The sequence below is a fragment of the Choloepus didactylus genome, chromosome 19, assembly GCF_015220235.1.
Source record: "Choloepus didactylus isolate mChoDid1 chromosome 19, mChoDid1.pri, whole genome shotgun sequence".
NCBI classification, from domain to species: domain Eukaryota; kingdom Metazoa; phylum Chordata; class Mammalia; order Pilosa; family Megalonychidae; genus Choloepus; species Choloepus didactylus.
In genome coordinates, this window is record NC_051325.1 from 12,894,213 (window position 1) to 12,910,817 (window position 16,605).

Consider the following 16,605-nt stretch of genomic DNA (forward strand, 5'->3'; position numbering starts at 1 on the left):
CAGATAGGGAAAAGAACGAAAAAATATAAGCAATGTCTCAGGGAATTGAATGCCAACATGAAAAGCACGAATGTGTATGTCATGAGTGTCCCAGAAAGAGAAGAGAAGGAAAAAGGGGCAGAAGCAATAATAGAGGAAATAATCAATGAAAATTTCCCATCCCTTATGAACGACATAAAATTACAGATTCAAGAAGCGCAGTGTACCCCACAGAATAGATCTGAATAGGCCTACACCAAGACAGTTAATAATCAGATTATCACACGACAAACACAAAGAGAGAATCCTGAAAGGAGCAGGAGAAAAGCGATCCATCACATATAAAAGAAGCTTGATAAGACTATATGCAGATTTTTCAGTAGAAACCATGGAGGCAAGAAGGAAGTGGGGTGACATATTTAAGATACTGAAAGAGACAAACTGCCAACCAAGAATTCTATATCCGGCAAAAGTGTCTTTTAAATATGAGGGAGAGTTCAAAATATTCTCTGACAAACAGACAATGACAGAGTTTGTGAACAAGATACCTGCTCTACAGGAAATACTAAAGGGAGCACTACAGACAGATAGGAAAAGACAGGAATGAGAGGTTTGGAACACAATTTTGGGTGATGGTGGCACAGCAATGTAAGTAGACTGAACAAAGATGACTGTGAGTATGGTTGAAAGAGGAAGGTTAGGAGCATGTGGGACACCAGAAGGAAACAGGAAAGATAAAGACTGGGACTGTATAACTCAGTGAAACCTAGGGTACTCAACAATCGTGATAAAATGTACAAACATGTTTTTACATGAGGGAGAACAAATGAATGTCAACCTTGCAAGATGTTAAAAACAGGGTGGTATAGAGGGAAAAATACAATTAATGCAAACTAGAGACTTTAATTAACAGAAACATTGTATTATGCTCCCTTCAATGTTAACAAAGGCAATATACCAAAGCTAAATGCATGTAAGAGGGGGACATAAGGGACAGGTATGGGACTTTTGGTACTGGTGATGTTATCTGACTCTTTATTCTACTTTAGTGTAAAGCTATCTTTCCATTTGTTGATTCCTGGCTGTCGTGTTTCTTTTTTTCTCTTTCTTTTTTCTTTTTCTTTTGTCTCTCTACATTCTTGGACTCTTCCTTCTCCTTTGTGGAAAAAATGGAGATGTCCTTATATAGATGGTGGTGATTGTGGTGAATACATAAATACGTGACTATACAGGGGACCATCAATTGTTTACTTAGGATGCAATGTATGGTGTGTGAACAAAACCGTCTTTAAAAAATGGGTTGATGAAGAAACCTTAAGGGCACTATATTGAGTGAAGTAAGTCAGACACATAAGGACAAATATTGCAGGGTCTCAATGATATGAACTAATCAGAATACGTAAACTCACAGACATGAAATATGTTACCAGGATATAGAACGAGGCTAAAGAATGGGGAGTGGTTGCTTATTATGAGCCAAATGTTCAACTAGGTTGAACATTTGAAAATGAACAAAGGTGACGGTAGCACATTGTGAGAATAACTAACAGTGCTGAATGGTGTGCGAATGTGGTGGAAAGGGAAAGCTCAGAGTCATATATGTTACCAGAAGGAAAGCTAGAGGTTAAAAGATGGGAAGGTATAAAACAGTGCTTCTTGTAGTGGGCAACATCTGTGATTAACTGTATAAATATTAGAAATCTCTCTCATGAACTAGAACAAATGTATGGCACTATAACTAGAAGTTAATAATAGAGGGGCATATAGGAAAAAAAATACCTATTTCAACTATATACTACGATTAGTAGTATTATAACTTTCTTTCATCAACAGTAACAAATGTACTATACCAATACTATGAATCAATAATGGAGGGGGGGTGGTAAAGGTATGGGAGGATTTGAGTTTCCTTTTTTTGTCTTTATGTCTTTTCTGGAGTAGTGAAAAATGTTCTAAAAATTAAAAAAAAATCAATTGTAGTAATGAATGCACAGGTGTATGATGGTACCATGGGCAACTGCTTGTATAGTTTGGACCTTTGGATAACTGTATGATATGTGAACAATCTCAAATAAAAAAAATAAAGAAAAAAATACAATGGTAAACCATAAAACATTAATAATTACTTACATGGGGAAGGAGAGAATGTTGTTAAGAGCAAAGAGGCTAGACTTTTCTTAACTTCCATTAAAAAAAAAATTTTAAAATCTACTGTGCATCAAAGGACATAATGAAGAGAGTGAAAAGACAACCCACAGAATGGGAGATGATAGCTGGAAATCACATATCTGATAAGGGTTTAATAGCCACAACCTAAAAAGAATTCCTACAGCTCAACAATAAAAAGATAACCTGATTTAAAAATGGGCAAAGGCTCCCCCCTACGTGGGATCAGACACCCAGGGGAGTGAATCTCCCTGGCAACGTGGAATATGACTCCCGGGGAGGAATGTAGACCCGGCATCGTGGGACGGAGAACATCTTCTTGACCAAAAGGGGGATGTGAAAGGAAATGAAATAAGCTTCAGCGGCAGAGAGATTCCAAAACGAGCCGAGAGGTCACTCTGGTGGGCACTCTTACGCACACTTTAGACAACCCTTTTTAGGTTCTAAAGAATTGGGGTAGCTGGTGGTGGATACCTGAAACTATCAAACTACAACCCAGAACCCATGAATCTCGAAGACAGTTGTATAAAAATGTAGCTTATGAGGGGTGACAATGGGATTGGGAAAGCCATAAGGACCACACTCCACTCTGTCTAGTTTATGGATGGATGAGTAGAAAAATAGGGGAAGGAAACAAACAGACAAAGGTACCCAGTGTTCTTTTTTACTTCAATTGCTCTTTTTCACTCTAATTATTATTCTTGTTATTTTTGTGTGTGTGCTAATGAAGGTGTCAGGGATTGATTTAGGTGATGAATGTACAACTATGTAATGGTACTGTAAACAATCGAAAGTACGATTTGTTTTGTATGACTGCATGGTATGTGAATATATCTCAATAAAATGATGATTTAAAAAAAAATAAATAAATAAAAATGGGCAAAGGATTTGAATTGACATTTCTCCACAGAAGATATGCAAATGGCTCATAAACAGATGAAAAGATGCTCAACATCATCAGCCACTGGAGAACCACCAATCAAAGCCATCATGAGATACCACTTCATACCCACTAGGATGGCTATACTCAAAATAAATAAATAAACCACACAAATTAAAAAAAAAAAAAAAAAAAAAAGAAAATATCATGTGTTGGTAAAGATGTGGAGGAACTGGAACCCCTGCACATACTAGTATGAATGTAAAATAGCAAAACCAGTGGGAAAAACAGTGGCAGTTCCTCAAAAAGTTACACTTGAGGAAGAATTGCCATATGACCCAGCCAATTCCACTCCTAGGTATATATCCAAAAGAAATGAAAAGAGGGACTCAAACAGATGCTTATAAGCAAATATTCATAACAGCATTATTCACAATAGCCAAAAGGCAGAAACAACACAAGAGTCCATCCACAGGCGAATGGATACATAAACTGTGTTACATAATATATGGAATATTATTCTGCCATAAATAGGAGTAAAGTTCTATTACAAGCTACAACACAGATGAACTTTGAAAACATTATGCTAAGTGAATTGAGCCAGATACAAAGGACAAATATCATATGATTCCACTTATGTGAGAGAGCTAGAAAAAGCAAATTTATAAAGACTGAAAGGAAATTAGAGGTTACCAGGGGAAGGGGAGAGGACACTGGTGAGTTACTACTTAAGGGGTATAGAGTTTCTACTTGGGACAATAAAAAAGTTCTGGAAATAGACAGTGGTGATGGTTGTGCAACACTGTGAGCGTAATTAATGTCACTGACATTTTTTGCAATAAAGGGATAGGTGAGTAATCAGCTTGGGCAAAACCCAGTAAGGAAAACAAGAAAAAAAAAAGAACTAAAGCTTGTAAGTGACTATTAAGCATATGCAATTAAGTAAGAAAACAAAGAGCAAGAGCAAGAAGCCCATGATTAAGAGAAAGGATCATCCAACCTGGACCATGAGCAGAAGCAACAAGGGAGGCCTTGTGGAAAAGGTAAGATGTGAGGTGAACTATAAAGACTGAGGGTACCAAATGAAGGCAACACTGAGTCAGGGGGGCCATGGTATATTTAGAAGACAGCAGAGAAAAAGCTGGATGACTAGAATTGGACCAGATCATGAGCTCGAAATGCCAAGCTAAGGAATGACAGCTGGATTCCAAGGGGAACTAGAGTCAGCAGTGATTTCGGAGCAGAGAAACAAGAGTTTACAGTGTATCATGTCCTAGGAATATTCATCTGACAAAGACGTAGGAATAAGACAGAGTGAAGTAACTTCCAAGAGGATACAAAAAGTTGACTGGTTTTATTACAAAACAGTACCTAATTGTTGTAAAAAATTCACATAGCGAAGGGTCCCGTCCCACCCCCACCCCCCCCTCTCCGCCGGCCAATGTATCCCTCCAGACCCCAGAGCTTAGAGAGGACTTCAAAACCAACACTGGCACTGCTTCTTACTGGATAAGGAATAAAGCTGCTGTAATGAGCATCTTCCTCCCAAACTGTAAACTTACACTACAGCCAATTTTATGAAATTAATGACTCACCTTCATTCTTTTTCTTTTTTCTTTCTGTCGTCTTCTAAAACTGTCCTAAAAGTATAAAATCCACACATTCTGTCAAATAATTACACAAAAATGTCAGAGTTAAACATTACCAGGCATGATTTGAGAGATAATTTAAGTTTCAAAGGCAGACCCCAGAAAACTAGGTACACATCACCGAACTAGGCAACAGACTGTTTGTTCAAAGTGCTGCTTATCAGAACTTGAAATGGGTAGAGAACATTCCATATTGGGCTTAGGCAGAATTTAATCTTTCCTCTCAATTTTTTTTCAGACTGTTTTTGACATTTCAGGAAAGAATGCAAGAGCCATGACAGAGACCCTTATTTTACCATGGAGCAAATCTAACAGGCTACTAATATGGAAAAGATCAAAATAAGAAAAGAAAACTAACAATTTTTTAGTTTTAGCTGAACACAGTTAATAACTAAGATGTCAATCTTTCACAAAATCAACATAGTTTAATAACGATAAAAAGGGCTTAGGCAGTCCTTAACTCTGTAGCATGCGTGGGACAACAGGGAAAAGAGAGAAGCGGCGCTCTCTGCAAACACTCCCTCCAATTTCTAAAAACACAATCTAATGGGAAGAAAGGAAGGAAACTCAGATGGGTGCACCACTTATTCTGGGCCAATTTAATGCACAGGCATGGGTCCATTGAACATCAACTGACTGATTCTTCCCTCTACTCATTTTAAAATTGCAGCCATGATTTCAACTGGACAGGCCTTTAGATGGATTTTGCTCACAACTAACTGGGTTATTTTAAGGCCTCCCTTGCAGCAGAACATACCACCTACCACCCACCTCCATGTCCAAGTTTCCCCAGAGTATCCAGGGAGCTAGGGTGGCCATGGCTGCTGCGGTGGGGACCAGAGGACACTGTACTGGCCATCACCTTACTCTAGCTGCACTTCTCTTCCTTCCTAGTCATACTGACAACTGAAATCTGTGCTTTCCTTCAGGAAAGGGGCTGAGTGTTGGATTGGTAAGCTTGCATCTCTATGGAGCCCAGGTGATGAACTACCTTGACCTCTTAAAATTTGGAAACCACCAATTTCTTTCATCAAGTTTTTGGTCCCACCTTGAGTGAAACTTCTCAGACTCAGGTCAACAATGGCCTCTAGACTGTGAAATCCTTTAGTCAGTTTTTGGTCCTTATCTGACCATGATTCTTTCCTCCTTGATATACTCTCTTCACTTGGCTTCCAAGACATGACACTCACCCGGTTCTCCTCCTCCCCTCCTGTGCCCTTGGTTCCTCAGCTCCCCAACCTCCTAACGTTGCTATGCTCTTGGACCCAGTACATGGATCCACCCACCTCTCTACTCCTGTGGCAGTAACCACCTAGTCTCATGGCTTTAAATATCACCCATCAGATAAGGATTCTCCTCATTCAACATCCCCACCAGAATGCCTCAAATTTAACATGACCAAAATGGAATTGCCACTCCCACCTTTGCATCTCCCAGAGTCTTCCTCCTCATCACAATTGCTCGGACTATTTTTCAGGTGCTTGAATAAAATACCTTGGAGTCATTCTCAACATCTTTCTTTCCCTTACTCCCCACATTTAATCTATTAGCCAATCCCAGTGGCTGTACTTTTAAAGTATGTCCAGAATCCAACTACTCTCACCATCTCCACAGCCACTGTTCTGGCTTCCTTGGATTATTGCAAACAAGCTTCCTAATTGAGCTCACTGCTTCATCTTTGCCTCTACACAGTTAAGTCTCAACAAGGCAACAAGTCATCTTTCTAAGATATATGTCAGATCATGTCACCCTTCTGCTCAAAATCCTTCACGGATGCAAAAGGAAAGCTAAAGTTGTTATAATGACCTACAGAGTCCTACTAGATCTGGCCCTTCATCATCCTTCTAACCTCATCTCCTACAACTTCTCCTCCTTTCTCTGCCCCTGCTCCTCTGGCCCCTGATTATTCTGAGAATATCCTCGGTATGCTTCTGCCTTTGAGTCTTCATACTGGCTATTCCTGCTGTCCTGCAAATATATGCATGGTTTACTTCCCCATGTCCTTCAGTTCTTTATTCAAATGGCTTCTGTTGGTGAGGCCTTCCCTGGTTGCCTCTTTTCTATCTGTAACCTCCCCAGACATTTCTTTACCTGCTTTCATTTTCTTCATGACACTTATCACTCTGTAATACATTGCACAGTCTACTTAGTTTATTGTCCACGTCCCCCACGAGAATGTAAACACCAGGGGGGATCTGTGTCTTTGTTTGGTGCTTTGCTGTATCATTAGCACTGAAAACATCAACCAGCACATGGTGAACACTTTATAAATATTTGCTAAATGAATGAACAGTTGTAAGAAAAAAGGCAAACATCAAAGCTCATAAAATAAAAAGCACATTTCTGGCCTTTATTTTCCACCCAGTTCCAATAATAAATATTGTGTATTCCTTTCCCTTTGTTCTGCTGGCCTGTTAATACCTATTTCCGAGAGTGGTAGTCACAAATAGACTAGAGGACATGTGGATGGACTTCACTAATCTTTTATCTTTTTTGGGTTATAAACTCCTTTCGAAACCTGTCGAAAGCCATAGACACACACTCTTCCCAGAAAAATGCATACACCCAGAAACTTTTATACGGAATTTCTGTGGGTTAGTTCAATAGATCTCCCCCAATGGCCAAACACACTAAAGAATATCACATGACTTCAGGGACACCAAAAAGGATCCTGACCTTAAAATGCCCTCTCCACCAGCCCAGCTGGAAACCATACTAATTAAATCAGGAACCCTATGAGCAGCTGTGGGATTGCATCTTCCCCTCCAGTGCAAGGATCACCAACAGTTAAAGGTACAGTCTGCTAAAGCCACATGAAAGGACTATGTTCTAACACGAGGTTTTTCCACCCAGTAGCACACAGCATGAATAATTTCTGGTTAAGCGTAACTGGCAGCAAGTAAAGTAAAGCCACTGTAATTGTTAAAAACGTAGTCAAAATGGCTATTATAGTAGACATTTCATACCCCAAAGCTAGTACTATAATTTGAATTTTAAATGTGAAGCATCTTACCACCACAGAAAAAGCTTACCAAATACCAAAGCTTGTGGAAAGAATGCTTACAATTTTAGGCACTGTGTTGAATAAAATGGGGCCCAAAGTTCTGAAAAAGAGATCACTAGCCATAGTGTAAGAAACTAACAAAAATATAAAATCTTGTCATAAATAATGACATGTTTTAATCTGTTAGCAGATCATGTAGCAATGTAACATTCTGTTATGTTGCATTTGCTCTAACTCCCCGCACAACTTTTTATTTGAAGCTACCTTAGGCTGCTGTCCCTCCACTCCAGCAGCAGCCCTGGGACCTGGGAACCCCTGGCCTGTCTATCTCACTCTGACAGTTCAGGCAGCACTGTGCATGGATGGCTTCTTGTCCAGTTGGGAATTCCCTCCCACCTTTCTAGAACCAGCTCCTTTTTCTCTAGTCCTTACATGTCCATGTCCTGAGGCTTCAGTTGAAGTGCCTTCATGCCACACAATCTCCCAGAGTCTTTGAGTTCACTCTCACAGCACCAAGTACCTCCCCTCTGCTAATGGTTCTCAAATCTCTTTTCAGAAGACCTCTGTCTTGAGCTTTGGACAAATCCATCCAATTGCTTAACAGGCATTTCTCCCCTCAGGTGTTCCAGAGCCCCTCAAACTCAACACCTCCAAAAGGAAACTCAATTTCTGTACCTTGCCCCCACCCCAACCTGTTCCTCCCTAGTGCTTGCTATCTCAGTGAATGACATCAGCAAAATCTCAACTGCCCAAGTCAGAAACCAGGGCTTCTCACCTAAGCATTCTCCCATCACATGTAAACAATTTCCAAGTACTTAGTCATTTTATTTTCTTCTTTTATGTTTGAATTTCTTTTCCAGAACTGTGACCCTTCATAGATCCTACATTCTTCTAAGCCTCTGCCCTGCCTGAAACAATTCAACCCAGATCCTCTACCCTCTACTAGAGATCTAGTTCCTAGGTCTTAACCTGTCTCCCAGAGCACAGGTATTTCCTAAAACACACAGCAGCCACTAGTTCAATCCCAGCACTCTTCTAGCTTTGGCACCCTCATTTAATATCCTACTTGTTAGACGGGTGTTTGGGTTTAACCCTAATTAAGATTATGAAGAGAGAAAACAATTACAAAGCAACTCAAACAGTGGGCAACAGATAATTCCACACAGCAAGCATCATAACCTTTAAAAAATCATCAAAGCGCTGACCACTCACAATTACATTAGTGTTTGATACACAGTAATGGTATGATAATGCACTCAGAGAGGTTAAAGTATAATCACAGGATCATCATAGCCTATTAGAGACAGGAGCAATTTTAGCTACTGCAATAGAAACACTTTACCTCATCATCCTTTCTCTTTTTAAAAATGCTATCCTCAACTTCACCAACTGCTAACATGATCATCTGTACTCTTTGCAGATTGACATAACCACTTTCTGTAAGGTAACCCTGTAAGTGATAAAATACATGTAAAATGACCTTCTTATAAAAGCAAATACTTCTGTTTTGAAATTATTCAAGAGTGAACTTACCCCAGTTTTGTGTACCACATTTTTGTATATATTAACCAAACGGTCAATTGCACCTTCCCTGTCACCAGGAAACAAATATTATGCATTAGGACCAGTATGCACTGTAAAGTCAAGAAGGCTGAAACAACAGTTTAGACAACCACCAGAATATACATACCTAATCTCTAAAGATGGCAAATGAGGAAGGAAGTCATTTCCCACAAAAAAGCACATGAAGACCCAGTCATCGATGCTCCTCTCGACATCAAATGTGAATGGTAGGCTGGCCATGGTAAGTTCTCTTTCCAAATACTATAAACAAAAAAGAGTGCTGCTGTTAAAGCTATCCAAAGGCACTCTACTTTACAGGGTCCGTTCCAATGATTATTTCTGCATACCTCACGAAGAACACTGAGCCGAAGGAAGATAAACTCTCCTTCTGCACAAGGGAGACTATCGGCAAGTTCATCATGCTGCAAGAAATGGAGTGAAGATTAAACATGTTGACATCAAACTCTCCTAATTTTTTCCAACAAAACAAATTTGAAAGGTTTTGTACTAAAGCACTACTCATTTTACAAGTATTAAATTAAAAGAAGTCCTCAAACTACTTTAAATTTAAAATTACCCATAATGCCAATCACATCTAGACTAGGGGTCAGCAAACATTTTCTGTAAAGAGCCAGATAGTAAATATTTTAACCTTTGGGTGTCACATGCTCTCTGTTGCCATGTTCTTTCTTTAAAAAAAAAAGGAAAAAAAAATGCAAAAAAACCATTCTTTAAAGCTTATGAGCCAAATCTGAAGGGCCATTATTTGCCACCTCCTGACCTAGAACCCAATTAATATTAACATTTTGATGTATATGCTTCTACACCCTTCTCTGTGAATATATCTGCATAGATACAAGTATATCACCTTTATTTTATTGCAAAGCTGAAACTGTATATTATATTTCTTATCTGCTTTACTCACTTAACAATGTCTTTTTAAAGAGACATGTTATTCATAAATAACTGCTTTTAAGGAGTTTGGATACAATAAAGTGAACCCAAAATACATAGAAACTGAGAGTAACTTAAGTATGAAGGAATTTAATATATTTGATGCGCAATTCCTTTTAATAAGAGTAATCATTTAAGTAACTACAAAGAAACTGCTAGTAATGGGGATTACCCATGAGACCTAAGCTTCACATAGATACAGACTATATGAGAAAAAGTGGAAACTGGAAAAAGCGTGGGCACGCTTTTGAATGCAGTTTAACTTTAAAGTGCTTTAAAAGAAATATTTCTGCGAGGCATTAACAAAGCAAGCAGGCAAAAAAGGTCTGATCAACCATAATCTTCTCTTTTTCCATTTTAAAAACCAGACAACTGCCATCTCAGAGTTCTTACCTTTCCTTTCTTTTCTCTTGGCAAACCTTCACAGTCCTTGACTTCATGTCCAAATTGATTACAAAGACCACATGGTTTGGGTTTGTTTGGTTTGAATTCTTCTCTAATAATGGTAAAGTTGGGTTCGTGTGTAGCAAGGCCAAGCATAATGAGATCAGCTATCAATCAACAATGACAAAAACACTGAGCAGTGAGCACTCTGAGAGGATCCTTACAGAACCACATACTACAGGACACCAACACAGAGAGAGGCCCACATGAGCACACAGAGTCAGCAAAGCCCAAAGGCCTAATACTTCCTAGCAGTTCTTGGACAAGAGAAGTCCTTCAGATATGTGAACCTAGAGCAGACTACCACTCAGGATTAAACGCCTGAGAAATTCTCCATTTTAAAGATAAACGTAGGTATACTTAAATGTCAAGAGTGTAATAAAAATTTAAAGATGGGGACATGAGTCACAAACAGCTACTTAAATTTAACTGTTACTTTTCAAACATAAAATAAGCAAGGCATTTTAGAATTCTCAATTCATGAATAATCCATTCCTATACATCAACCCATCAACTTACTATGGTTTAATCCCAGAGAATCAAATCCCCAAAGAAGAAACTTACCATCTGCTCCACATAAACAATGATGAGTATTTGGATCATGGTTAGGCTGGGCTATAGAAGGAAGAAAAAAAATTTTTCATTTTATTTTATACCACAGGAATATCACATCTTACCAAATACATTTTCTATTTAAAGACTTTTCTTCTTTATACTAGAACACATAATCAAATATTTATAACTGAGTTTTACCTCTTTGTCTTCTGATATAATCCATGATTTTATGCTCTCCTTCACCAGGAGCACTAGCATCAGATAAAATAACCTACAAAAAAAGTTTAACACTTTCAATTTAACCCCCATTTTCTATAGGCACAAAAACTCACAGAACTGAAAATCATAATAAATTAATGACATAATTCTATTAAGACAGTGTTAAATTTTTTTGAATAAAGGGTGTATGTGTGTTAAACACCAAAACTATTTCACTGATTAACTTACTACATGGTAAGGAAAAGAATGAGATGCCTGGGTCAGGCTTAGCCATTAGAAAAACTGATCAGTTCACAACTTTCTACCTTTCTCACTATTACCTAAGGATATGGCTCCAAACAAAAGCCTTGAGAGTAACTGATAAAAGAAACGATTAAATACAATTTACCATATCTACTTAATAGGGAAACAGGAAATTAAAATTACAATAAAAGTTCATTTAAATTTTACTTAAATATTTATGAAAGTGTGGTTACTTCTAAAAGGTAACTATAAGACTTTAATCTTGCTCTTTTTAATACCAGAAATTTTCATTAAAAAATTGTGTGTGTATATATATATATATATATGTATATATATGTGTGTATATATATATATATATATGTATATATATGTGTATATATATATATATATATAAATTATGATCCCATTTTATGGCTTCATAGTGATAGATAAGAGGAAAAAATTGGCATTGACAGAAAATTCAGCTGTCACTGATACTTAAATCCTGACCATGCTCTGGAAGCTTCTCTCTCCTCTGACAGATAGCATTTTATAGGGGGGTGGGGGGGTGGGGGATAAATACTGATCAGTCATATCAAAGTACAGCCTCAAATGATCACCCTAATTTTCATGAAGTATCAAAATGTGAAACTTACTGTCAAATTTTTCCACCCAGGGTCATTATTTAAACGATCAGCTATGTAATAGCGAAGGCATTTAGCAAGATTGTCCATGAACTCAGTTCCCTAAAATGATAGAAGGAAATAAATTAACCTATCACTTAAGAGTGAGCAATAGCTAGAATAGTGTGAGACTACTTACAGGTGTAATACAGTTGCTGTCAAATCTTTCTTTTATTTCTTCTGGAGGAAGAAAGCCACCTAGAGAAAAGAGGCAATGTTTTGCTCTCTCCATAAACAGAGAAGTAGATTACTCAATATTAAACCAGAACAACAACAAAAGGTTCAAATACAAAAGACAGAAAAGTGTTGTCACTTAAGGAACCATGTTCCACTTTCTGGAAGGAAATAAGATCCTTCCCCCCAAATTTAAATTAAGATTGGTGAATCTTTCAAAATAATAGATGATACACAATAGACACTATGTTGCTATACAGAAAATATAAAAATTATGAAGTTCTTCCTAAGGCCCTCTGTAGCAGGAGAACACACACACATACAGGTTAGGGGTTTTAATTTTTATAATCGTTAAGATAAATGTACCTTACCAATGTGAAATTAAAACACTGAATTTATCACAGATTTATATAAGACACAAAATTATCAGCTAGAATGATACAGAAATACTATTTTTCCCTCTATTATCACTGAGTGGTTTCTACTCAAGAAACAAATACATCTCATAAAACATTCAAGAAAGATGACATCTTTGAAACCAAAAGCATTGTGTTACAAATACAGCCAGGTTTGAGAGTCTTAAGAATAAGCTGAGGCTAAAGGAACTACATAAGTACACACTTTCAGCAAATTAAAACAACATAAAATAAAGCAATTTGTGTACCTGCAGACCTGAACTGACCACTCTGTGGTATCTCTTTTTCAATTGCCAAGGGCAATTATCCTGAGCCAATAAAATTGGGGCTTTCACGGTCTATTATATTGCCTACGTAGCAGAAGACCAAACAAATCACCTTGCTACACTCGCGGCCCACCTCACAATAAGGGGTATAGGGGGAGAACTTAGTTCCAGGCAGCACCCCTGTCCTCTTCTTGAGACTTAATTGGCTCCTACCTGTGTGCCCATGGGGAACTGAAAACATGACCCACCATTCCCCTCAAAACTGAAGGAGCCCTGGGTACAGTGCCTGTTGCATCAACCTATACTGAAAGTGTGAGACTGCCTTGGCGAAATCCTGTAAATATGGATAAAATCATCCGTGGCCTGTATAGATGGACTGTGGAGTTCTAAGGGGAAGCAATAAACCATTGCACCAAGACTGATCTGAGGAAAATGTTTAGACTATAAACAGAAATAAGAAGCACCCTTCATGTATTTCTTTTTTATAGATATATAAAAGTTAGCTAAAGAGCTGCACTTTCCCTCAAGGGGGTTAACAGTCTGTTCTCCCTCCCAGAATCCCCTCCTTTGATTCCCAAGTTTCTCATCTACTGTAGACTTTGGAAATCAATGAGCTTTCTTAACGGAAGTGAAGGATTCCATGAACTACTTATCCTTAACAGAGAACATAAATTTTCCTTGAATAATCTGGGATTCTCATTAAAGTAAAAACTTACGTGTCTGTAAGAAAAAACTGCCACCCACCACTTCCGAACAAGTCTTTAAAAAAGTCCAACCCTTCAAGAAGGATGTTTTTTACCTTTTGCCAATATTTCTTCCCTGACTCGCTCCTTCTCAACTGCTGCTTCCATTCCTTCTTTTGATGCTCTGAACCTCCTCGAACGCTGCTGGTTCATTTTAGCACGTGGTGCCTGAAAACATGGATTTCATATTCACATACTGCTACTCAAAACGTTCGACATACTCCCGTTCTCTTTATTCTCTATTCCCCTGTAAACGCAACTCCGCAAGTCATCAGTAGCTAGTATTTTTCACTGAGTAAATACAACCTCATAGACAAGTTAATCTTCTTGGGCACAAAGTTGCCTGGATTTTCAAAATCATTTCATTAACTGCTAGGATAAACCGAATGTAAGAGAAAGAGAATCTATTTTCATATGGCTAAATAAATATAGGGTTATGATTTACCTTAATTTTCCCTAAACCCTGATATATAGTTTGCTGGTCATTTATAACCTAAACTACTGGATATTATCAAGGCCAAGTAACTTACTGACCCTCTTAAGTCATGTTGATGACTACTCCTCCAAACTCCTGAGGGTGACAGGTAAGGCCCTCTTCAAGCTGTCATTTTAGTCCCTTTCTAATCCAAACCACCTGCTATTGCCCAAAAGTATCTGTGGGTCAGAGGTATGGAAGAGGCATTTACCTGGCACACTTGAAAAACTGTTGAAGGTCCCCCTTTCCCCCACCTGTCCACCCATGCCACACCACTCCCCAACTATCTCCAATCATCCCTCATGCTTCAAGAAATGCAACAGAAGTCACCTTCACCCCACCTCTTAACTCTCCTGGTAGTGCTAATCTTCTGTTCCCTAAACACCCTGCATGTGTTATCTAGTGTCTATAAAGTCCATAGCTGACTAAATTCACTTACTTATCTCTGTCTCCCTCCCTTTGGAGGCACTAACGTACCCAGCATTTCACAGTGCCTGGAACAAAATAAGCACTAAACAAAAATCACTGACCAAATAAAAGATGAAGCTTTTTTCTTCAAATTCACCAAAGTGAATTTGATGTCATTATCTAGCTGATTTCAATCTAGATCCTGGGAACACAGCAAAAACAAAATGCAGGTTTCTAAGTTAGTTATTTTAGCACTTACCACTCCATCTATTGCCATGTAGAGAAGTCGTCTTGGTCTTACAATATTGAAAAGCCTGTCGATGTACTCAAAAATTGCAACCATCATTTCATCCTCATTTTTTGGTGCTGGTCTGTAATGCAGAGGAAAGGATGTAACGCAATACAGTATTCCCTCTGTAAATTGTGGTATCAATGACAAAAAAGGGTTACGTACTTGTCTTCAGGATGAGTACAGGGATGGATGATTCCATTCATATCCAAATACAGATTATCAAACTCCACATCATTTGGATTAGGTTTACTGGCATCAACTGGAACCTTTACACCATTGCATTCTTTTGGCTATGAGGAAGTGATAATAATAGTTTGTTCAGGTCTAAAAATGACAGATCCTAGGCTCAGTATGAAAGTGTGTTTCATTTCTGAACTTCAAATAAAACACTTTAAGTAATCTTTAATTTAAAAAGTAAGAAGTTACTTTATTCCTTAAAAAAAAAAAAAAAACTGATGCAGATATTTCATCTGTATAAAGTGAACAGCTTCCAACCCAACAAGTTAATCTTAATTATGAGAGGGATATTTATAAAATTCCCAAGCCATTCTATTGTACAAGTGAGAAACCATGGGGCTCTTCTTAGAAGTCTTTTCCTCACACCCACATCAATAAGTCCTGCCAATTTAACCTTTAAAAAACACCCTCCATTCATCTCCTCTTATTCCCACTACCATACCAAGCTCAGGTCATCATCTCTCACCTACAAGATCTAAAGAGCCTTCTCATGGACTATCTCACTTCCAGCCCACCCTCCATATGGTCAGAGTTATCTTTCTAAAACACAAATGTGGCTGCACCTTGATCTTGCCTCAGTTTTCCAACAGTTCTCACAGGGTCCAATGAGAAGAGAAGGGAAAATGGGCAGAAAGAATATGTGAGGAAATAACAGCCCCAAATTCCCCAACTCTTATGAAAGATATAAATGAACATTACATGTCCAACATACTCCAAACAGAATAAATCCTAATAGACCTACTCCAAGATACATACTTATCAGAATGTCAATGGCCAGAAACACAGAGAATTCTGAAAACAGCAAGAGAAGATCAATTCATCATATACAAGGGAAGCTCAATAAGATCAAACGCTGATTTCTCGTCAGAAACCATGGAGGTGAGAAGGCAGTAGTAGAATATATTCAAGATACTGAAAGAGAAAAACTGCCAGCCAAGAATTTTTTATCCAGCAAAACTATCCTTCAAAAATGAGGGAGAGTTTATAATATTCACAGATAAACAGAAACTGAGAAAGCTCATCAACAAGAGACCTTCCCTACAAAAGTACTAAAGAGAGTTCTCTAGGCTGAAAGGAAAAGACAGGAGAGAGAGGCTTGGTGGAGAGGGTAGTAATGAAGATTTTTGGTAAGGGTAACTGTGTTGGTTTGAAGCTGTTATGTACCCCAGAAAAGGCCATATTCTTTTAATCAACTCCTGTGGGTGCACATCTATTGTGGGTGGGACCTTCTGATTAGGATATTTCAATTGAGATGTGGCCCGCCTCATTCAGGGTG

At 38.2% G+C, this 16,605-nt stretch overlaps 1 protein-coding gene across 1 annotated transcript in view; it reads right to left on the reverse strand.

Moving 5' to 3' along the window:
- The window catches only part of XRN2 (5'-3' exoribonuclease 2), a 95,940-nt gene that overhangs the window by 62,036 nt on the left and 17,299 nt on the right, over positions 1-16,605 (reverse strand). Inside the window, exons 2-14 of the mRNA XM_037811376.1 lie at positions 15,255-15,382; positions 15,060-15,171; positions 13,974-14,085; positions 12,458-12,516; positions 12,292-12,381; positions 11,393-11,465; positions 11,204-11,254; positions 10,589-10,746; positions 9,589-9,663; positions 9,369-9,502; positions 9,212-9,269; positions 9,021-9,128; positions 4,621-4,665 (exon numbers count right to left, since the gene is read on the reverse strand). Coding sequence (XP_037667304.1) covers positions 4,621-4,665; positions 9,021-9,128; positions 9,212-9,269; positions 9,369-9,502; positions 9,589-9,663; positions 10,589-10,746; positions 11,204-11,254; positions 11,393-11,465; positions 12,292-12,381; positions 12,458-12,516; positions 13,974-14,085; positions 15,060-15,171; positions 15,255-15,382 — 1,203 coding nt within the window. The remainder of the gene's footprint in view (positions 1-4,620; positions 4,666-9,020; positions 9,129-9,211; positions 9,270-9,368; positions 9,503-9,588; positions 9,664-10,588; positions 10,747-11,203; positions 11,255-11,392; positions 11,466-12,291; positions 12,382-12,457; positions 12,517-13,973; positions 14,086-15,059; positions 15,172-15,254; positions 15,383-16,605) is intronic.